At 33.5% G+C, this 25,086-nt stretch overlaps 1 protein-coding gene across 1 annotated transcript in view; it reads left to right on the top strand.

The window, feature by feature from the left end:
* Positions 1–25,086, top strand: part of LOC118856961 (adhesion G protein-coupled receptor B3) — a 187,242-nt gene that overhangs the window by 5,682 nt on the left and 156,474 nt on the right. Inside the window, exon 3 of the mRNA XM_036767541.1 lies at positions 784–886. Coding sequence (XP_036623436.1) covers positions 784–886 — 103 coding nt within the window. The remainder of the gene's footprint in view (positions 1–783; positions 887–25,086) is intronic.

Genomic DNA, 25,086 nt, shown 5'->3' with positions numbered 1-25,086 from the left:
GTGCCTTCAGAGTACCATCATTTTTTAAAAGATCTGGATTGGAGAAAAAAAGCTTTTTAAAAAATGATATGTATGAAAAGAATTGCTCCTTGGGGTTTCTATCACAACATAAAGATAAAGCAGTTATTTTATATTTTGGAAGAATTTCATAACATGTATTACATATGATACATGTGTGTATGTATACATATACATATGATCATTCTATTACTTTTGATATTAACTAAGAATGGCATTGAAAGATTGGTATTCTTTTTAGGTTGAACAGTGCTGAGCATATTTTATCATGTTTGTTTTAAATTTTCATGATATTAACCTATGTATTTATAGAAATCACATAATAAAAGAAGTAGGGCTTGAACCTTTAAATTAATTCTCTGACTTCTAAAAGATATTGGTGGATTCAAAAGCATAATTTAGAATATGCTAAAATATTCCTAACCATGCAGTGATTTGGAATTATGCAGACTTGGAAACCAGTCCTGAATTGGATTGGGAAAGTCTTTTGGACTCCATTTCCTCACCCATAAAATGAGAATACTGAACTAGTTGATAAATAAAGTCCCTTCCAGCTCTAAATCCCACAAATTCTATGCCATACCATTACATACTTAAATCACACAAAAATCTATAAAATTTTGCATTTAAAAACATATTTTCTTATATGTAATAGACCATGTTTCAGTAGTCATAATTCTTGATGAATTTAAAAGTTGTATAAGATAAATCTCTGAATGCCTATTTTGAATTTTAACATTTGCAATTATTTATCTCTTTGGACAGGTATATCCGATCTGAGAGGTCAATAATCTTAATTAACTTCTGTCTATCTATTATCTCATCAAATATCCTTATACTGGTTGGACAAACTCAGACGCATAATAAGGTATGAATGTTGGTTTTTCTAATTCCTTTTTTTTTTGCATTTCTCTGTGTAAGCTAGAATCACTCATTTGTCATCCAGACATTAATTGCCAAAAAAAAGATAAGCAAGGCAATTCTTGCCTTATTCCCTTAGCCCCCAAAAATGCATCTCCATTGGTTTGGTTCTCTCTCAGATACCCTGTTTTCTGTGGTAAGAGTGTTTTCTAAACACCATATCAAAGCTCAGAGAGTTCAAAGACCTAAAACATCAAAAGCAAAAATTGTGACTCATTATCCTAATTGTAATAGGATTGCCACTATGTTTTGGTCTTCTTTATTAACATACTGACACTCAAAAGGCAACCATAAATTGCTTAGAAGTTGCATGCTGCTCTCTAAATGAGCTCAAGGAAATGTGCCTACAGGGAATAATAGAAGAATGCCCTAGCTGGGCTGTAAATTTGTATAGGCACTATTCCAGTTGCAATGCATATTAGATTTTTTTTTAAATTGCTTAAACCAAAGAATTTTAATGTTTGACTGAGATGGTGATTCTTTAACCACAGTGTTCTTTCTTATGGTATTAAGGAACATGGCTGTTTTATTTTAATGTCATTTGTGGGTCATAATCCCAAATACATCAGACCCTTTCTGAACTCCTCTAGAAATCCCCTCCATTCCAAACTCAGAAGAGCTTTTCAAAATTAATTTATTTAAAGTAGTCTGCCTGAAAGCTTAAGGAACTAATAGTTCCCCACAGTTCTAGGCATCTTGTTTTTTTTTTTTTCCTTCTTACCTCTGACCAAGAATTAAGTTGCTTCTTTCATTTTGGATATAGGAATTCAGTTTTTGTAAATGTTTTGTTATATTGGATAATCACACTATATTTATCAACCTGAAAATTCTTTTGTGCTATGTTCTCTATATCCTAGACTAAGGGTCGTGATTGTTTTTTTTTTTTTCTAAACTCAACTGAAGCAGATAGAGAAATTGAAAAAAAGTGAAAGGAGAAAAACAAAGGAAGAGAAAGAGGAAAGCAATGTTAGAGGGGAGTTATGGGAGCAGAATGCTTGAAAGGTTGGCTTAGAGAAAGTAAGATTAGATTCTAGACTAGGTACTGAGTGAGTGTTTAGTGAATTGCTTATTTCACATTTTGTTTGTGGGGTTAGGGTTGGGAAATGATCAGATAGCCATCCTTAGAAATGTTAATTAATTGAAAACCATTCTTTAAATTTCTTTAGTTTAAAACATTCTGAGACTGAACTCTCATTGGGGTAGACTCACTCTGTAACCTATCCAGGGGAAAATTCTTCCAGGTATGACTCCAGTGACCAAATCAGTGATATAATTGGGCCACAGGTCACACTGAAACCTTGAGGTGGAGATATTTCCTCTCTTGCCTTGGACTTGTATTGTTCTTTCTATGGCTATTTTGCTAAACATGCCTCATTTAGCTAATAAAAATGGCTTACATTTATGTATTACTTTGCCATTACAAAGTATTTCCAAGGACATTATCTCATAGTGATTATCTGAGTTATTCTACTATATAGATAATACAAGTATTGCTACTCCCATTTTATAGTTGGCTAAACAAAGTCTCAGGGGAAAGAAGTCTGAGTCACAATTCTAGTATGCTGATATCTAGAATGGAATTTCTGATGTCATTATGTCCCAAGTACACCATTCCTTTGGCCACATGCTAAACAGCCTCTTTTCATTTGGACATGTACTTCTAAAACTGGAAAAGCTTTGAAAGTTGTTATACTCCAGGCAATAGAATAATAAATTTATTCATATGTTTTTCTATTTATTGTCATAGTTATTCATAGTCTAAATTGTGCCCTTATTTGTTTATCGTCTAAAATCTGGGAGAGAGAAAAAAATTATGGCTACCTATGACTTTCTATCATTAACTGTGTATTCAGAATTCAGGAGCAATGCAGTTTTTTTTTTATTTTGTGTAGTCTTAATAGGGAAAATAATCAGTCTGGCTTGGAGGAGAGAAAGTTGGCCTTGCAGCTAAGAAGATTTGTGTTCAAATCTTGGCTCTGCTGCATACTGTCTATATCACACTGGGCAGATAATTTTTCTTCTAATTACCCTCAAAAACCCTAAGGTTATACATTTCTGAGAAAATGTGGACCACCATTTTGAGAGGAAAATTCTTCATTCAAAAAGAAATTACAGTCCCACTCCCTATCTCTCAAAGTGAAAGAAAGCCCGCATCATACAAGTCATTTCAGGAAATGAGGAAAAAATTAGGATATGCTTACCAAGACATTTGTTTTGTTTTGCTGTTAAATTCTTCATTGGATCATTGAATAGTTTCTTCCTTTCATCAGTGGGATTATAGAAAAAAATGTTTTATCCAAATGTCAGCTAGAATTCTGATCAAAAATGTTCATTCTAATGATGGTAATAATGGAAATTGATGGTCTAGATGGTGATGATGGCAATGATGATGATGAGTAAACAAAATTGATTTTCAGATACAATGTACTTTTTATATTTCTACATCTTATAAAAACTTTGAAGCCTAGTTAGATATCTTGTAGATAGCCCTGAGAAGATAAATAAGCATGAAACACCACGTTGAAATTTTCATTATCTCTCCTTCCCATGTTTCCATGGGAAGAGCTGTGGGACTCCTCACATGAAATCTATACTTCATGTCATCAATGGAAATTTTCTATATGGAATATAGGCCCATTTGAACAGGACTGGGGAGTAATAGCTCCATTTAAGAAACAGAAAAGGGAAGGAGAGGAAACATGTTTATGAGAATTATAGAACTAAGGTATATGTTCCAAGAAAAAAATTGAAAAATCACAATAATGATGGATGGCAAGTGGATTTTATTTTGGTTGTTCATGAGACTATTGTGGTGCTGTGAGAATTTGTCACCAGTTTTAATTCCTTACTCAGTTTTCATTTATTTTAAAACATTCCCCTTAAGAAAAAAGAAATGGAAACTTCAGGGAGTTTGTCAGTGTGCAAGTTTTCTGATTTGGCCTATGGAGAATATATGAGTTAACTTATAGTAAAAATTTATGTTTGAAATAGATTTATAAAATATTTTGAGCTTTTATTTAAAGATCTTACAATTCTTGTTAAACTATGGTTGCCATTGTCATCTAGTATCTTTACCCTTTTGACTCTTGAGTTTGTGGGCACTTTATTTTTGGGGGAAAGTAGGTGAATAAAATGCTGAAACTGCCCAAACAAAACCCAAATGCAAGCAATCCTTAAACTCTCACTTCATTTGCTGATTGAGAAAAGTAAGAATTTCAGCTATCACTTTCTATATTTATCCTTAAAATAATAGAGTAAAATTCAATTATAATAAACTTCATTATGTTTTAAGCTTTATCATAAAGTAGAATTGCCCCTTGATCTCTATAAGTATTTAAAAATTTAACTAAAATGTTTATGCATCTTTTTAAAATATTAAGCATATAAAAATTGTACCTTCAAGAAATCAGTTACCTCTTGAGATGCACAACCTCTTTGTATTGATATTATTTATGTATGTGGGGGTAAGGGTGTGTGTGTGTGTGTGTGTGTGTGTGTGTTAACTGAACCTGTTGAGTAAAACCACAATTATTACTAGAAAATTTTTAAAAAACTGTACAGTGAATGTAGATAATTATGTATTTATACAAATATCCATAAATGTGAGTATAAAGAAAAAGCCAAAATTAAAAACTAATATACATAACTAGGGAACACATTTATGAATTAGGTTTATATTCATATTTCTCTTGTAAAGATTAAAAGCTCATTCCTTTAAGAGTTTCTGCCTTGAATACAGGATTAAGAGCATCAAGTGTTCATCGGGTTTGAGCTATGAAATAAATGTTATGTGAAATTCAAACACATTCCCATTTATTCTTGGACATCAATAGCTTCTATCCTCCATCATCTTGCAGAAAATAAAAGAAATAATTAGTCTTGACAATAGACATGTAAGTAGAGACTGATTCATATGCTTCCTGGTTGTTTTTCCCCCTGAGGAGGACAGTAGAAAGTATAATATAATAAAGTACAACATACATAAATAGAATACATTATATGTATCTTTTATACTGAGACCATTTATATCTTACCCTTTTCTATGCATATACATAAATATACAGATTATATATATATATATATATATATATATATATATAATATATATGGCTAAATCTGTACTGTAAGCTAAAAGGAATTACTGAATATATATATATACTATATCTCATAATCCTAAGTGGTAGGTCCAATTTAAGTTTATTTACCTGATTTTTTTTAGAGTAGGCAGAATTTATATTTAATATTCTCAAGGTTTACAAAAAGAAGCTTAACTGCTTGGATCCTGTCATTTAGATGTTTGTTTTCTGTATTAGGACTGGGGATGTATTTTTCTGGTTACATATCTTTATCAGAGACTATCTTAACTTTACTATGGCAAAACTGAGATGTCACCCTTTATACTTAAAAACTAAATCTTTACATATTTGTATATGTAAAATGGGTAATTTATTTTTAAAAGAACTGGACAAGAAATAGATGTCAGATTGTAACTAGAGAGGTAGAGAGGAAATTCCAAATAACTCCTATTGCTAGAATCATTTTTCTCTAAAGCAAACAAAAAGAAACCACTTATACTTATTTTCACTCTGCCATCTTGGCTCCGCCCCAAGAAACTATTTATACTTGTTCCAATATTCAGTTTCAGATAGTTGGCAGATATTTTTCTCCCTTGGGATATCAAGGAAAGAAATTCTTATTAAAACCTTTAACTTCAAGCACCTTACTAAAGCCATAAGATAAATGAGATTTTGCTTGTTTTAAGAAAGTCAATGCTAAAAGAAAGTTGTAGTAGGAAGAATCCTGGTAAGCGATTATGGATCAATAGTATCATGCTTTCATTTAGCTTCAATATCTCATTTCAGTTCAACAAATATGTATCAAGAACCTTGTGTATACAACACTATGCTAATCCCTGGGGGATATAGAAAAAATCAGATGACATGGTCAAGAGATTCAGAGTAGAAGGAACCTGAAAGCATATCATATTCTATTCCTTCATATTAGAGATGAGAAACTGAGTCCTAGAGAGGCTATGTGACTTGCCCAAGATCATAGAGTAAAAACTGAGCTTTAACTCTAGATCTAACACTATTTCCATTTCACCATAGTGTCCTTACCTTCATTGAGCTTACAGTCTGATAGGAAGAATGATACCTACACAAAGAGCTAAAATATAAAATGAAACATGGCAAAGACATCATACAGGGGTGAGCAAAGTGTTATGCCATTATTAAGATAATGGTTGACTCATGAAGGAGATGTAATTTCGCAAAAATTAATAAAAATTTTTAAAGGATGAAGAAACCCAGGAAAATTAAGAAGTTTTGTTTGCACATTTGCTGATGAAGGATACACAAAAGAATGGGCCAGTTAATTTACCTTCACTTACAAATCTCAAAAATTCAGTTAAGTGGAAATATGTGTCGTCCATTAATAAAATGTCAGCTATGTAATCTGTTATTTATAGGAAATCAAGTTAATAATGTGCCAGTTTTATAAGCTGAAAAATGTTATTGGGATGACATATTCTATGATTTCCTTGTAATAATAGACAAATGGATTGATTCACATCATATTTTTTCCTCAAGCTGAAAAAAATGTTGCCATTATATTAAAAATTCAAGGAATAGGTAGAGGAAATAAAAAGTTGGTGAGAGAAATTTCACCATATATATGTAGAATATCAGGCCATAATGGTATTTAAAACAATTATTCCTTGGGGATTATCTAGTTAAGCCCCCTCATTTTACAGCTGATGAAACTGATTCAGAAAGTTAAAGCAATTTTCTCAAGGTGAAGCTTGTAATATAGAGCAGAAAATGATTTTAATTCAGGTTTTCTGAGTCCAAATCCAGAACACCTTCTCAAACATAATGCGCAAGGTTTTATGCCTGGGTATCATCTTTGCCAATCCTCAAGTCCTTCATTTGGAACATCAAGGTACAAAATGGACTAGAGCTGCCATTCTCTAAATTTGCTTTCTTTTCAAAAGTAGGGTAAGCTTCTCTCCAGAAATCAAAACATTAATTTCTTTAAGACATTTGCTAAAGTTTGTAACTGAATTTATTCTCTAAGTTTCTCAAGCATCTGAATTACTGGCACGATATAGCTACCCCTAAGATGTCAAATCTGTAAGCCTAGTTCATTTTTTCAGCATGGAGAGGACACAATTCTATGAATGACACAAAAAAGTTATTGGAGAGTGCTATGATGCTCTCCTGTTGAGCCAGTCCATTGTTATGGTCCTCTTTACATAAGAGCAAAGCAGCTCATTCCTTTCCTTCTCTTCCTCTCCTCCCAAAAAAAATGCAAGGTGGTCATGTAAGGACATATTTTGTCACACAACACCAATCCAAATCCACTCATGATTAGAGAACAATCTCTATAGAACTACAACATGAATACAAAATTCAGTTCCCAAAATTTTGAGCACCCACTACATGTAAGGTACTATATCCAGTTTAAAAAATATTTATCAATTGCCTACTGGGTTCAAGGAGCTATGTTTTGTTTTTCTTAGATAACTAAGAAATGCAAAAATCTGATCTCTGCCCTCAGGGAACTTAAAATGGGGGAAGGGTAAAAAATGAAATTATATAAATAACTATAGTGTAAAATGAAATAAACTGAGTGCATAGCTTAGTACAACATCCTAAGAAAGCTTTGAAGAGATTTATTGAATAGCTTTTCTAAATGAACAAAATATACACCACGCTTTTTACCTAGGTTCTTTCAAGAAGTCATTGTTTTCCATTAAGGTTAGGTTTCTCAGCATCGACATATCTGAAAACAGCCCCAGTTATACCTTTTAATGCTTAAGTAATGAATGTATCCATCCAAAAGGTAAAAGGAGGCATTTAATAGAACCTGATCCTTAGTACTAATAGAGTAATAGCATGACTGTGTTTTCAGAAGTGAAGAATCCTCTAAGCATATATACGTACTGTATTTCACCATTAAAAAGCTTTCTCATTTTTCTCCTATGAGTGTTCTAGTGATATGGAAACATGATTATGTTGCGTAACTATTTCTATATTATCTTCTTTTCTTTTCCTTTCTGTGCCATCAAGAAAAATGGATGCATTTTATTTGGACTTCATTGCCCAGAGCTATAAATCTTTTGATTATGCTCCAGCTCTGCCTTATTGAGTGCTTTTCCCTTTTCAATAAGGTAGTGATTGCTGTTGGACTGATTAATATTTTTCAGGTTTTCTAAATTGTCTTTTTATTTCAGCCTGCTCACATTGCAATACTGTCTCATTTGGCTTCATTAGCAATTGTGTTGTAAATAAAAAGACATTAGCCATCTGAGGTAAACAAAATACTGTTTACCTATTTTCTCTGCAAGAAGTCAGGAGTAAACTCAATTGAAAACAAATGGCAAAAGTGAACTACACAGATGGGAAAGAAGTTAATTATTTTCAATCTTATCTGCTGATCATGTTTAGGATTTAGTTGACTGGTCAGCATGGGTGCCTTAAAGGGAGTTTGTGAGAATTTTGAGAGAGAGGTGCATTTGTAAGGAATGCATCCACCTTCAGATACTTGCATTTTATTTTGATGATAATAGGGCTTGCTTAGCAATGCACATCAAGAGAACACTAAACCCCTCTGGGTACCAAAAAAGGTAGTTCAGGCAGTGTATTTAGAGCACTTTGTCAGTTCTGGCTATGAACTTACCAGCTGTGATTCTGGGAAGCATGCTATTCCCTATTCTATGGCCCTACTTTGTTAAGATTATACAGAATATTGAGGGTTGGGGTGGGGGAGGAATGGTGAGAGGACACTGATTGAAATCTCTGTGGCAGGCAATAAAAATTAAAATTACTAAAATTTAAGCTTGGTTTTCTAGATGCATTTATGATGAGATTACAAAAAACATTCCTACTGGCACTGGCTATGAGACAGAAACCAAAGATGTCATTAGCTGGGTAGGGCTAGAGGAAAACTAGTATATTTTAATTGAAAACAGTGCTAATGGTAATGAGTGGATAACTTACTGTGTTTCCTTGTCCATTTTCTCTTAGTATTTCTTATACTGGGCAGTTTCAGGAATGAAGAACATGTAGCATTTGAGTCCCTTAGAAGAAATTCTAACTAAAAGGGTTAGCTTACCCAAAAAGGTGTACTGCTATTAAAAAATTTAGTTGCTTTTTCAAAATGAGGGGGAGGGGAAAGAGAATAATTATGTCCTGCAAATGTAAAAACACAAAGATGCAATGGCTTTGTAATGATATAATATTAGCTTCTGGTAATAGAAACTTTTGTATATGCTGGAACTCACACCATCTTACATAAAGAATTGGACAAGGCACAAAATTACCCTTTTGTTGAATGCTGTGCTCTATTAAAGAAAAGACTATACAAACCTAGAAGGTAACATATAAAGCAAAGTTATTGCACAGTCTCTTTATTCTTCCTCTTATCCCTCAAGTAATGGACATTTTCCAAAATTCTGTCCCTGGACTTTTCTCTTCTTGACAAAAACATCTACTCCACTGGCCTCAGCTAGTTCCTTTATTGCAGACAACTCTGAAATCTCTGCATTCCTAATGACTGGCACAGTGCCTGGTACACAGTAGACACTTAATAGATGCTTGTTAATGTTTTGATAAAATGAACTAGTCAGTGTTCTCTCAATCTTGTTCTGCTTTGTCCTGCTTCCATACTATCTCCTACATGGAGCTTTCCATCTTCAATTCAGTCAACAACCATTTTTTTAAAAATACAAGCAAATAAGAAAGACATATTTTTCAGCATGACTTCCTCAATGAAGCTTTCCTTAATCTTTCCAACTAAAACTGTGCCCTCTTTCCTTCTCCTTTTCAGGTAACCCTATTTCATCTCTCTTTCAAAGTTAATCATATTCTAACTTGCATGCATATATATATATATATATATATATATATGTACACTTACACACATATTATCCTCTTTACTAGATTGTAGGTAAATGGAACTATGTCCTTTTTCATCTTATTGTCTCCGTGCCTAGCATTATGCCTGGCACATAATATACAATGAATAAAATGAAACAAATTGAACTGAATTTAATTGAAATGCTATTGTAGCAAATCTATGCCACTATTTTAGGAGTTTACATTCTAGAGAGGTAGGATTCAAATTAAATACAACCTGATGATTTTTTTAAAATTTCAGTTCCATTTAATTTTTTTTTCAATTCATCAAAAGCTTTTTAGTGCCAATTACATGCAGGTACTTTACTAACTCTAACTCTAGTGGACTTTGCTTTCTCACTTAATCTTCCCTCACTTTATCTTTGTCATATGTTAAATGTTGTATAATTATACATAACCAAAATGAAGCTATGAAGATTACTATTTTACATTTTTTCTCTTTCAAGAGAAAGGCACGAAGTAATATGGAGAAAAATTAGGCATAGACAGAAATAATATGTAACTTGTAATTCACTTAATAAAGAGAATAAGTCTATAAATTCATACAGGATTTCACTTCCATGTAGACAAGATTCAATTTAAAAAAAAGCAGATTCCACAAGAATAATAATTTTAAGTAACGTATATCATATGTCTTCAGTGAATAGTATTACTGGAGCCAAATTCATCAGCTCTTCTGCTGCATTTCCTTAATGTTGCCTCCTGTGCCTGTGCTCAACAACATATGGTTAGGTTCAACTTTCAAAGGACCCCATGAAGACAATTTTTATAGTTTTTCATTTTTGCTTTTTCCTTTTCTCTATTTGCAATGCCTTCTTCCAACAGTTATCCCACATGTGGAATAACAGTAGGATCAGGCACAAAAAATACCACTGGAGAGTAAAAACAAAAAATGAAAAACTATAAAGCTGGACTAATTCTTTTCAATGTAACTTCCTACTCATTTTCAGGTATAGAGATATTAAAAAGAACATTATAGAAATTAAGCAGAAGCAAAGAAAACTTTTTTATTCAATTTTGCACATTTCAAAGAATCTATTAATTTAACATTTGTTTTCTAAATAAGCTGTTTCTTTAGAGATCATATATACCAAACAATAGATGTATTCCAGATCTTCTTTTTTTCATGAGTCAACTGAAAACATGTCATTTTAATGCATAGTAAACCATATGATGCAAGAAAGGCTTTGGGCAAAAATAGTTCATGTTATACAACCAATCAGCCATCAAATCATTATTTTCCCCTCAAAACTCTCCCCTCCTCCCAACTTTCCAAATGTTGTAGAGGGCACCACCATTCTCTCAGATACCCAGGCATTAGCCTCTGTGCCAGCTTTGACTTCCCACTGACACCATGTTGCTGAATCTTGTCACCTCTACTTTCACAACCCCTTTCCTATATGTCCTGTACTCTGTATTCATACAATGATCATTAGCCTTCCTCAATTCTTGCCTTAACAATTGAAATAGCATTCTAATTGTTCTCTTTGCCTCAGTGCTCTCCCTCCTCCAGTTCAATATCCCCTTGGACTGCAAAGTGATTTACCCAAAGCACAGATCTGATCATGCCATATACCCCACTACCTTCTAAATCCTGCCCCCTCTCCATAAACTCTAATGGCTTCCCATTACACACAGGATGAATATAAAGTCCTCTGACTGGCTTTTAAATCTCTTCACAACCTGGATGCTTTCAGTCATCTTACACTTTATTCCCTTCTGCATATTCTATAATCCAGCTACACTGGTCAATTTAATTTACCTCCTGCTTGATATTCCATCTTAAAAGTCCATTCTTTTCCACTGCCCATGCCCAGAATGCTCTCCCTCCTCAACTCTAATGAGAAACTTTCCTGGCTTCCTTCAGGAGTCACAAAAACCTACCTTCTACAGAAAGTCTTACCTGTTCCCCTCTTCCCCCGATGCCAGTACTTTCCTCTCTAAGATGACCTTCCATTTACTCTGCATATGTTTTTGTGTCTACATAGTTATTTACATGTGGTCTCCTCTAGGAGAATAGGAGCTCTCTGAGGGCAAAGAGAGTGTTTTTGCCTTTCCTTGTATCCATGGTGCTTTGTATGATGCCTAGCAAGTAGTATGCATTTGACTGTTGCTTGGTGACTGACCAATTTATTAAATATCTGCTGTGTGCCACACACTGAGTTAGGTACTGAGGATACAAAATGAGAAAATATCTTCCCAAAAGGAGCTTACATTCTGTTGCTGAATCCTTAATCAAACTTCATTGCTTTGAAAAAAATAATTGACTTGTAGATGTAGAAGGAATAGATTATTTACCATAAATGCATTACTTTTCTTCAAGCATGTTTAATTTCTTGTAGGGAATGGAAGTTAAAAAAATTTAGTGCAGATTTATCCTTTTTTTTTCCTGCTGCTAAATCTGGTGCCAACCTAGCAAAGACTGACTGCTTGGCTTCCCTTTTTAAAAATTTCTGTTGCTAATAGTTACTTCTACAAAGTTCTTTCTATATAAAATTTATTCCATTTGGTTAATTTATTTCACCATAGAATCATAGAACATTAGAACTACAAGGGTATTTAAAAATTATCTAGCCTAGGGATTCTTAAATTTTTGTGTGTGTCATGGATCCCTTTAGAATTTGGGTGAAATCTACAGGCCCCCTCTCAGAATGTTGTTTTGTTTCATAATTGCAGGAAATGGTCAATTTCATTTAGAAGTTAATAAAAATAAATTTTTCCCATTTTAGTTCATGGACTCCCCAAAATCTATTCACAAACCACTTACTTGGATTTTGAATGCAAACCCCAGTTTAAGAGCCTCTGATGAAGCCCAAACCCCACATTTTACTTATAAGAAAACAAGAGAAGTAAAATGACTTGCCTAAAGTCACACAGCTAGTAAATGTCAGAACCAGAATTCATAGTTTTATTCCAAGTCTAGTGCTCTTTCCGCTACACCACACTTCCAAGGAAACCCAGATGGTATTAACAAGTGAGCATTTGAAGGTTTGCTTTCTTATTTTCTACCAACATTTTAGTGATGCTATCCTGCTGAGCTAAAGATAGGAATTATTCTGATGGTTAAGATTTTGAACCAACCTAAACTATATTTTGGAATATTACCTACTTGTAAAGAGACCAAAACTTATTGCCAGTTCTGTACATAACTCTGCTGTTCATTTGCTTGGGGTTTCTTGTTGTTACCATCTCTACTTTCTTTTAAAATATCATAAAATGAAATGTTGGGGTCAATGACTGTTGACAATAGCTCATATTTGTGGAAAAGATTCTAATTTTGATCCTTAAATCTCTTCTAAAATTATAAAATACAGATGAATTATATTCAACTAAGTCATTTTAGGTCTCTCTGGAGTCTCTATACAGCTAACCTGAACCATACAAATGTAACAGTCTAAATGCAATTTCATACACACCCACACACACACACACATATATATACATACATACATATATATGTAAAACCTAAAACAAAATTAACTTTTAAGCCACTGATTATAGTAAAACAACATTGCAGACATTTAATAAATTTGCTAAACCTCTCTTCTATTATATATCATTTTTTTCAGTTAGTATGATTGAATTTGTTAGCAAATGGCATTTATAAGTGTCTCTAGAATATAAATGATCAATGTCAGTAATGGGTACGAGGTAGATTGGCAATCCTAATGTAGACAAGAGTAGGATGTATAAAGGCTGTCAAAGAGATAGTATAAGTAAAATTCTTTGTATTAGTGGCCATCATAACAGGCCAAACTCAAGTACTGCCAACATCTTTTTCTGTGTCAGTGAACATGCCCCCTACACACACTTATAGTTAAAGTGTGCACTCTACAAATATACTAGGCCAGCCTAAAGACACAACAGATTATTGCCTTTTTGTACTCTAATAAAATATATTATTTCATCGATTTTTAAGCCTATTCTTTGAGTGGAAAAAAATTTCAAAAACCTATGAGCAGTACATTTTACAAAATTAAAGATCAGTCACAAAGCAATTGCTTGTTGCTATGTAAGGACAATGCCAGGCTTTTTAATGCTAGAAGACATGCACTTTTTTCCAAAAAATGCTTTTAAATTTCTTATATTTTTTAAAAGTTAAAATTAGCCTGATCTTGAGAAAATGGGGAGCAACAATCTCTATTATTTATTAAAAGGAAAAGATAAAATGTAGTATATATTTGAATAATATAACAATTCAAAAATTTTATGTTAAACTGTTACTTCCACATGTTCAGTAGTTTTAACATCTTAATGTTGCAAGCAGACCTAGAAGATATGTTTATTAAGTCAGTTGGACTATTTTTATGAGCAGGTCATGAAAACCTAACTAGTGGATCTCTGTGGCTCAGGCTAACACCCAGACAAAATAATAGTCTATTGTTCCAATGGAAGAAGAAAACGGTGCTTTAAAAACAAAACAAAAATGTAAAGAATTGAATTTAAACCATGTAGTCATCACTTTGGGGCAAAACTTTTGGGATCAGTTTTACCCCACCAATCAAAAACAATCTTGAATGGGACCCAACATTCTTCCTCATATACAAGTTTTTGGTTTACATTGATTTTTACTGTAGATTCAACAAAGTATTCATGGCCTTTGTCTTAAAGAATCAGAGGGCCATGTATTTACCTTCCTCCTTTTAGATCTTAATTCCATATAATCTGGTAGAATCAAGTATTTGGTTCTTAGAAATTGTAATTCCATTTTTAAAATCATAGGACTTGAACATTCAAAGAAGGAAATGTATTTTGGGCATTGTTTTCCTTTCCTTTTGTCAATATTTCTTTTGACCTTGCCAATATTAAGACATTTCCAGCCCAAAGATTTTTCTTAGTTGATGGGTACAAATGTAGACATGGTTCTGTATTTCAACTACCTCATTCATTTATTAATTTAATAAATATTTGTTAAGTACCTATGTACAATGTATTTTATAGTCAATGAAGAAAACAAAGATTGGATCCGGTCTCTGACTTCAAAAAGTTTAAATTCTAGTATGTTATATATTTAAAATTAATTAACATTTATTAAAATGTATTATTTCTTTATGGTTCCTTTCAAAAAAGGAAAAACCATTCCCCCCCCCCCAAAAAAAATTTTAAATCCCACAATTGCCCGTTGCCATATGGTAATGGCAGGTTTTTTTAAAGATACAAAATATATACCTTTTCAGAAAAGGCTTTAAAATATTTATATTGCTGAAAAGAAAAAGTTGAAGTTAACCCAAACCTGGGAAAATTATAGGCAAAATTCTTTTGGAATTAAGTTTGTTGCTAAAAGAAAAGGAAAAATATATAAAGTACAAACAGAAACATGTATTAATTCTTACCATTGCAAATAGTCGTGGATAAATTGTGTATTAGCACACCAACAGGACATTTGAAGGGAGAAGATTATTTTTTAAAAATCATCACTTATGTTGAGTTTGCCAAAAATAATAGCCATTTTGTCATTTTAATTATCTGGAAGTATTCTTAGAATATATCTGGATATTTATAATTATTTTAAAGTGTTAGAGTTAACTTTAATTGTTGTTTATCTTTTTTCCCATATAAGAACTCTTCTGAGGCATTGAGCAAAGCTAGGTCACCACATTTTTCAAAGTCACTACTTTTGCTACTACAGAAAGAATGAATTATCAGCCTTCATAGCTAGAGATGTCAATGAAAGGCATTGACAGGCAGATTTGGTCTGGCATGTTTTAAAATATTATTGATTCTGTATTAGCAAAGCTTGTTTAAAATAGGATTAATGTCATCTAAGCCTTTTGAGGTCCTTACAACTATGCATTTGATGTGTTCAAGATACTGCACATGAGAAGGAGTGGGAGGATAATTCTATTTCTGCCTTCCCACCAGCTCTGAAACAAGTTGGCATGAGTTCTCTGTGAAGGGATTTTCAAAAGAAGTATTGTATAACATTACATGCATCTAATGAAGCTTTACTTGTTTTACAAGGTGTTTTTGCCTTAATCTTAAAATTAGAAAGCATTAGAAGGTATTTACTCTAACCTCTGATTTTATACCTAAGAAAACTAAGGTCTTTCATTTTTAAATGACTGTCACTCGTGCCTAAAAGGCTTTCCCTCTTCATCTCTCCCTCCCATCTTCCCTGATGTCTTTCAAGTGTCAGCTAAAGTCTCACATTCTGCAGAAAACCCTTCCTGGTCCTCTTTAATCTTAGTGCCTTCCTTCTGATATTATTTCCAATTTTTCCTGTATATATTTTATTTGTATATAGTGGTTTGTATATTGTCTCCTCCATTAGACTCTGAGCAACTGGAGAGTAGGGGCTTCTGTTTGCCTTTCTGTCCCCAGGGCTTAGTGGTATCTGGCTCACAGTAAGCACTTAATAAATCATAGCTGACTAAATAATAGATTTAGTCACAAAGGTGGTGCAGCTAGGATTTGAACCCAGATTTCCTGACTCCCAGGACAGTGTTATTTTACTACATGATGTTCACCCAGTTGATGTTATTCAGATAATAAATCAGAGTAGTATTGAAGAGCCCTTCTTACAACCCAAGAAATTTAACATGCTTATCTATACAAGGATTTTCATATATTAAATTTGACTTACCACACTAGTAGTAATGTCATGGCTTTGGAACTAGATGGAAACTTGGGGGCAACAAGATGGCGGAGTGGATTGAGTGCTGGGCCAGGAGTCCTCTTCATAAGTTCAAATCTGACCTCATATACTTAATAGCTTTGTGACCTTAGGCAAGTCACTTAACTCTGTTTGCCTCAGTTTCCTCATCTGTAAAATGAGCTTGAAAAGGAAATGACAAATCACTCCAGTCTCTTTGCCCCACCCCAGTGGAGTAATGGAGAGTCAGATACTACTGAGCAACAATAAAAACAAAACCTTGAAGGACATCTAGTCCATTAATTTTACAGATGAAGGAACTTGGGCTCAGAAAAATTCTAAGTGGTTTCATTATAGTTATACAGCTAATGTTAGAGGCAGAATTTGAACCTGGGTCTTCCTTACTTCAAGTCTAGCCCTCTAACCATTATATCACATTGCTTCCCTACTACAGTTCTACTCTGATGTCTCTTAACAATATGGTGATAATACTGGTTTCTCCAAGGATGTGCCAGCCTAGTTCAAGTTCTGACATATATAGACAATCATCTGTTGTCCAAAGTTCAGCCTAGTTATGTTCAGATTGGTTTACAACCAGATTGGCTGAAGGATGATGATTTTTTTTCAATCACAGCTACTCTCAACTTCTGTCCATCTACTGAATTGTAGAAGAGTTGTGCTCTGTGTCTGTGGAGGGAGTCTCCATAGTGATGAAATAACAGATTTTTGAATTACTAAATAGAGTACTACACTTGGCATTGGGAAGATCTGGGTTTGAATCACCTAGGACATTTACTAGCTGTGTAACCATGGGCAGTTACCTAACAGTTTCCTTACCTAGAAAATGAAAGAATTAAATGTGAACATTGCTAAGGCTATGACCCTATGAAGTGCATACAGGACCCACCACAAAGATTGTAAGACACATGTTCCTAAAAATAGCATGTTATATGTATAAAAGTAATTTGAGTGCAACTACAACTTTGTCACTGTCAGAAGGGAAAAAAAGACTGAAAATAATTACCCTTATGTGGAAAAACGTTATCATGTGCCTAAAAATGAAAACAATAAATGGTCTTGCTTTGTCCTTATAGAGCTGTATTCTCAGTAGAAATAAGGAGCAGGAATGTATAAAAGGCAGACAAAATGAAAGGTAGCTCATTTTTCTTATCATCAGATATCAGGAAAAGTTTCATGGAGAAAGGTATCATCCAAGCTGGTTCTTGAAGTGAGAAATTTCAACAGATCTCAGTAGCAGAGGTTGGGGAAGAAATGTTGGGAATCTGTTGGAGGAAACTATAAGCAAAAGCACAGAGATGAGAAAGTGGTTTATGAGTTATCTTTGTTTCATTTTTCATATTCAGATTCTAGCTGCCTGGCACAGTGGATAGAGAAATGGTCTTGGTATATCAAGCGTCTCTTCTGACAGATCTGGCTAAGAATGAGTAACAAAGATGTTGCAATCTGCACTGGTAGAGGGAGGTTCCTTACTGGGATTTCTCTATACCAATGAAATCACAAATCTGAGTCAAGAAAGACAAAGAAAACAAATTCAACAATGAGAACCACACTAACACACACATATCCAAAAATATACACAAACACATATTATACACACCTTGTAAAAATTGCAGAAGGCCAAGAATTGTTGTTGACTTCTTTTTCTTTCTGTCTCTGTTCTTTCCTTCCTTCCTTCCTTCCTTCCTTCCTTCCTTCCTTCCTTCCTTCCTTCCTTCCTTGCTTTACTTTCCTTCCCTTCCCTTCCCTTCCCTTCCCTTCCTTCCCTTCTTTCTTCCTTCTCTCTCTGTCTTTCTTCTCGTTCTACCACCCCCATATCTAATAACAGGATCACTGATTTAGAGTTAGAGATATCGGAAATCATCTAGTCCAACCCTCTCATTTTACATATGAGAAAACAGTCCTTGCCCTTACTTTTTATATTTGAAACAAGTATGTACAAATACAAAACATTTATAAAGTTAAAAGATGGTAGTTTGGGTAATTGGGGCAATTTCTATAGGAATCTTGGGATCTCTTGATATTAATGTTTTCATTATTAAGATTTGGGGGAGGGTAAACACTGATAATTATGTCTTACATATGTAAACAAATACAAAAGTGAATTAGTCCCTGCACTCAAGGATTTTCTGGTTTCAGTGGGATTCCAATTAATGGTACCTTTTAATTAGAAGTTTGAGCTATACCTGATCAATCTAACACTTTCAGGTCATACGAAATCTGGCACTTTTATTTACAATTCAGATTGAGTGAAATATCCACCAAAAATCCAACTAGAATTGCTTTTAAAAATTTAGTTCCTTTAAAGATTATTTTTGTAAAAGAGATTTCAATATGATATTTGTAAGCATTCTGATTCAGCTAATTGGCTGTTTCAGTAGATGGAACTAGTGATTGCCTTGGGCAAAATGTACATTTGTTTTTTAAAATGTTGAGTTCCAAATTCTCTCCTGCTCTTTCCCCCCTCTCTCCTCCTTAAGACAAGCAATTGGATATAGATTATACGTGTGAAGTCATGCATAACACATTCCCATATTAGCCATGTTGCAGAAGAAAACGTAGACCAAAAAAACAAAAAAAAAACCCTAAAAAAATTTTAAGTATGCTTCAATCAGATCCTTGTCTAGAGGTGGTTAGCATTTTTCATCTTAAGTACATCAGAATTGTATTGCTCTGAATAGCTAAGTCATTCACAATTGATCAATCTACAATATTGCTGTTACTGTATACAGTGTTCTCTTGGTTCTTCTCACTTTATTTTGGATCAATTTACATGTTTTCCCAAGTTTTTCTGAAGCCATCCTGCCCATCATTTCTTATAGCACAATAGGATTGAATCTCAGGCATATACCACAATTGTTTAGCCATTCCCCAATAGATGGGCATCCCCTTGATTACTAATTCTTTGCCACCACAAAAAGCTGCTATAAATATTTTTGTACATAAATCCTTTTCCATTTTCTTTGTTATCTTTGGGATATAGACCCATTAGTAGTATTTCTGGGTCAAATGATATGCACACTTTGGTAGCAATTTGTGCATAGTTCCAAATTGCTCTCCAGAATGGTTAAATCAGTTCATGACTCCACTAACAATGCATTAGTGTCACAATTTTTCCAAACCCTCTCCAACATTTGTCATTTTTTCTATTCTGTCATATTAGCCAATCTGGTAGGTATGAGGTGGTACCTCAGAGTGGTTTTAATTTGCATTTCTCTAATCATTGGTGATTTAGAGCATTTTATATGACTATAGATAACTTTAATTACTTCATCTGAAAACTGCCTGTTCATATCTTTTGACTGTTTATCAATTGGGAAATAGTCTTATAAATTTGACTCAGTTCTCTGTATATTTGAGAAAGGAAGTTATCAGAGAAACTTGCTATAAAAATTTTTCCTGGTTTCCTGCTTTTCTTCTAATCTTGGTTGTGTGGATTTTATTTATGTGAAACCTTTTTAATTTAATGTAACAAAATTATCTGTTTTTTACCCAATAATGCTCTCTATCTCTTATTTAGTCATAAATTCTTCCTTTATTCATAAATCTGACAAGTGAACTTTTCCATGTTCCCCTAATTTGCTTATAATATCACCCTTTATGTCTAAATCATGTGTCCATCTTGATGTTATCTTAGTATACAGTGTGCCCTTTTTTCCTATTTCCTTTTGCTCTATTTTTTGATCCTTAAATACTATTCCTTTTTTTCTGTTTTGTTCACATCAACTTCAAATTTTGCTACCCAACTTATTCCAGTGTTTCATGTACTGTGCTTCATATTATTTAATTGCTCTGTTTTTAATCCATTTTCATCTCTCTGGTATTCTATCCTCTCACAAATATGCCCACTTTTCCCCTCTTTAAGAATATATTTTTAAGAGAATTCAAGAACCCAATCAGCCTATTCTAGACAAAACTAAAAATAATTACTAGAATTTGTTTTTCTCTTTATAAAGAAATCCCTATTTACACTAGTCATTAAAATAGCTCTTTGTCTCTTCTCTAAATGTTCTGGAATATTGATGAGTTTTGCATAGAAGAATATATATTATACAATACAGAGCAAAGGAGTTCTCTAATTGTGAGAGAAGTAACTCAGCTCAATTAAGAGAGAGCCCCAAACCTCACTCAAAGGGAAAATCCCCAAAGTTTCCAGTGTAACATACTTGGGCTAGGGACATGATGAAGACTACCAGCTCTTCTTATGTCAATTTCCTCCCAGAGTCTTAATCTCCCTTGAGCAACCTGAAGTGGGGTTGGCATCATCCATCTTTTCTCTCAAAGTTAGAAGCCAGAAATGTGTGACTCAATGGCAAAGTTTGAAGAGACTCAAGAAAGACAAAAAAACTGAAGAGATCTCTCACTCTTATCACCTCCGCTCCACCCCTCAGGCAGGCAGGGGGCAATGGTCTCTTCCAGCAAAGAACAAATCTCACATAAATGAATTTTGGGAATAGGGTTACATACGCAATCTTAAACAAGTCACCTTATCTCACTAAGCCTTAATTTTCTTAGCTACTGAAGTAAGGTTTATATAATACTTAAATTATCTCATAGATAGGCTAACTGCAATGGGCTATTCAATAACTATTTTGCTGTACTCTTCAAGAGCTCTCTAGATCACCTAGATGTTAAGAGAGTTGTCAAGGGTAACAGGGCCAGTAGAGGTAGCAGGTAGACAGTACTTGAACTCATGTCTTTCTAACTTCAAGGCCATCTCTCCATTTATTCTGTCAGGCTGGTAAATTGTTATTTTTATTCACAATGCCCTACAAGGATGATTACTCTTGGATTCCATTCAAAAGAGTCTAGTTATTAAAGTAGCAAAAGGAGTTTCTTGTCTCTAAGGCAGTTCATGGTCTGAACCCCAAATAGAACCATGAAATTGGTTTCTAATGCTAGGCCATTTCATAACTTTCAATTGATGTAAATCAAACAGCAATCTTATTAGCTTCTAACAAAGTTTTCAACCCCTTATTACTCTATGCACACATAAACATGCACATAGAAACATGCATGCATACCCTCCTGCAGGCATGTAAACACAGATATACAAATCCAAATTTCTTGAGCCACACTCTTCTTTATTTCTTCTGCAACCCTTATTAAGTCAAGCAAAATTCAGTGAGAGATTGTCAGTGGTCTTGGAATATTAAATCTTATATGAACAAAGTTTTGCTTATTCTTTCTAGTTTCTCTGTAGCATCTATGCCTAGATTTAAAGTTACAAAGATAACATAATTGTAGTTATAAGAGAGTGCTTTTCTGGAAAATAAAAAAAATTCATCCCTAAAGCATCTCCACACTTAAGCTAGTTAAAATTTAAAATTCCTACCATGTAAAAAATTTGAAAGAACACATTTTTCATTGGGGGGGGCTCTAAATAAGATTATCTAGTTTTTATATTCATCCGAGAAGAATGTAAAGTTATTGGTTGAATCTAAAAATAGGAATTGCTCTTGGATTGACATTTTATTTTTGTGGCCATTCTGTCCTTGCACTGGTAGCAATTCTCACTATATGCATGGAAGTAAATTTTAAATTAGCTTAAGAAAAGGAAATTTCATTGTTTACCCTATAGCTATGACATAAAGAATTAAATAAAATTTATTTCCTCTTAAAATTTGGTAGGACTACTCCTCTTAAAAGTGAAATGCCCATCTACATAAGGCAAATTACTCTGAGGTAAGCAGTTGATTTATCTCAATCTTTGTAACATTCCAGTAGGATTTTGGGCAACTTCACCTCTAGCAGAAAGAATTTTAAGAAAGTGCTACATATTTAACCTGACTGAATGGGGGTTTATGAGACCTTTTAGGAGACTTTCAAGAAATATTTAGAGATCATTGTTTTGTTTTGTTTTCCTTTCACCATCATTTTTCTTTTCTAGAGCGGGGAAGGGAAAAGAGTAGGAAACAACACAAACTAAAATGAAGATGGAGTTTGGTGCTCTTTAGAAATGCTTATGGACTAATTAGAGATAATAATTAGCTATTTGAATATATCTTCAAAGGGTTGTACAGGATTTTAATTGTCCCTCATTGACTATAATGGGAATGGAGTGGGGAAAATAAGCTTTATATGCCTTTTTTCCTTTAAAATAATTATTCCAGGACAACTATGTAAGATCATTTGTGTCTGCATTGTGCTGGTGGGGGTAATAGCCTGTAGCCTCCTGTAACTTTTAATAGGATATAGATGAATAATTCCCCATTGAACACTCTGAAGATGTACTCTCTTAGCCTTAATATCTCCAGAGATCTTAGCACAAAAGCCATATTATTTCATACATTCAGTTAACTCTATGAAAGATTTATTGTGACAGATGGAACATAAAAGCAGAGTTTGTACTTGTCAGGGTATTAATCTGTTCGCTCGGTGGGATGTTAAGTTTTTTGTATTATATATAGCAGCCCCTTCCTATTAGACTATTTTTTAAAGCCAAATAGCTTTTATATTTTTGGCAAAGTTGGGAAATACCAAGTAGAGATGCTTTTTTGCATCAAGAAGTTAAAACAAGGAAATTAACTTTATCTCTAGGCTTGAGAAAGCAGCAGTGTATTAAAACAAACTTTACTGTTTGAAAGGATCATTTTAGTTTCATGTTTTTTTTTGTGAGTGAACATAAATAATTTTTAATCAGGTATTAGTATCTGTTATCATGGCATTAGTTAAGAATATTTGCCATTTTGTTATAGAAAGTAAGCTCCATCAGCTTCATTGTCATCAGTCACTTTGACAACTGTAAAATCTTAAATGCAGGCCCAAGAATTATAGCATGAAGGTAATGCTGTTATCATTGTATAATAGTTAATTCATTGAAAAATAAAATTCATGACACTTTAGATGTACAGTTCTAATAGGTATTAAAATATTCATGGAAGTGGAATATATATGTATACATTTGCAAACTAAACCAAAAAACACATTCAGTGTGAAATATCTTTATTTTCCCACAGCTATTAATGTGACGATTTGATGACATCACTTTTTTTTGGCTGAACTTGAAAGTAGTTAGAATACTTTTAGCCCTGCTTTGTTTTATTGCTTTAACCTTTAAAAATATTCATTGGCAATAAGGGCTAGACTGCATAGCAGAATGAAAGGATACAGTTTGGCCGCTGTCCTGTGGGAATCTATCACATCACTTTCCAACATCACTTGTCGTATATAATTGTGGCATTTTAATCAAAATTTAAAACAGATTTTTCAAAAACAAAGGCATGCCCCTATTGTGTTGTCTGTTAGAATTGTGTCCCTGCTTAAGTTAGGCAGCCATTTGCTTTTGAATGAGGAAAGAGTCACATATAATGTTTTACATTAAAGAGTTTTGACATTATACTCAACTGAATTTATTGCTCTTTCTACTAAGCTTCTTTGTAAGCAATCACAGTCCTGACAAGACTGCTATGTTAACACTTTAAAGCAGCTGGAGGGTTGATTTGCGTACAAACTCCTGGGGCATTGTGGGTGTTCTACTCATGTTGCAACAAGCAGAGACAGATTCTGTTCCCTAGAGCAATGGTGCCCTTTATTCCTAAGGCCTGTATTCCCTTTGTTCTCAGCAAGCAAGCTCTTCTTTGGCTATAGCCTTCATATTGATTTTTGTGTGAAATAATTGAACTGATTTAACTTTACTATTCTACTACTTCTGATTTTACTCACTGTGCACTAGAGACAGTCCATATCCCCTTCTAGCAATTACATTAACATTACTTTCATTGTCTCATTTACCTAGAAGAATGGACTAAAGTTTGGTTTGGAGCTGAAAGTCTACTGCCACTGCCAAGAACAATGATAAAAGCTGTCCTCACCAGCTAGAGTCATTTACTGAAAATTCATTTGACAGTGTTACAAATGTAGAAGCAAAATCCTTGTTCCTATAAAAAGAAGTGATGGACAAGAAGACTTCATCTCAGAGAAATACTTTCCTTCTCTATGTGTAATTAAACTGAGCTTTCTATTTCGACAAAGCAGTTCTCACCTTTTATTCTGCAATTAAGATTAGTTTTATTTTTAGGACGTTCTCTTCTTACATAGATATATAGTAAGTTATAGTCCTGTGATTTTCTTTCCATAGTACTAAGCTTCCATATTACTTGACACTTTAGTAGGACCACTCAATTACTGATTCAAATTGTAGAATACTTTTATTTCTTCTTTTTAAGAATTGTGTGTTCTTAAAAATTATTGTCCTATATCTTCATGAAGTACCTCACAAAAATAAGGAAATGAGCCAAAAAAGAAATTTTGCATTGTTATGAGCTTTTTTTAAGTCTTACATATATTTGACAAATACGTGTCTATTCTCTTCAGCGCACTTAGCTAAGAAATGGAGGAATGATTTAGAAAGATGAAATAGTCCCTATTTTGAAGATTATATATCAATACTGCTTGTTACTTGTGCAACGTTGGCCAAGTCACTTGACCTATCATAGAGCCTCAGTTTACTAATCTGAAAAATAAAGATCAGTCTAAATGATTTTTAAATTCCCCCTCTATCCAAATCTAGGATATAACTAATGAGGGAGGTGGTGGTAATAATGTACAAACATGAGTAGGCTACTCAATAGAATGTGATGGGTCAAAAGAAACTCAGGAAAAATACAAGGAGAAATT

Source organism: Trichosurus vulpecula, chromosome 7 (genome assembly GCF_011100635.1).
Source record: "Trichosurus vulpecula isolate mTriVul1 chromosome 7, mTriVul1.pri, whole genome shotgun sequence".
Classification (NCBI taxonomy): Eukaryota; Metazoa; Chordata; class Mammalia; order Diprotodontia; family Phalangeridae; genus Trichosurus; species Trichosurus vulpecula.
This window is presented reverse-complemented; position numbering and strand designations above follow the sequence as displayed.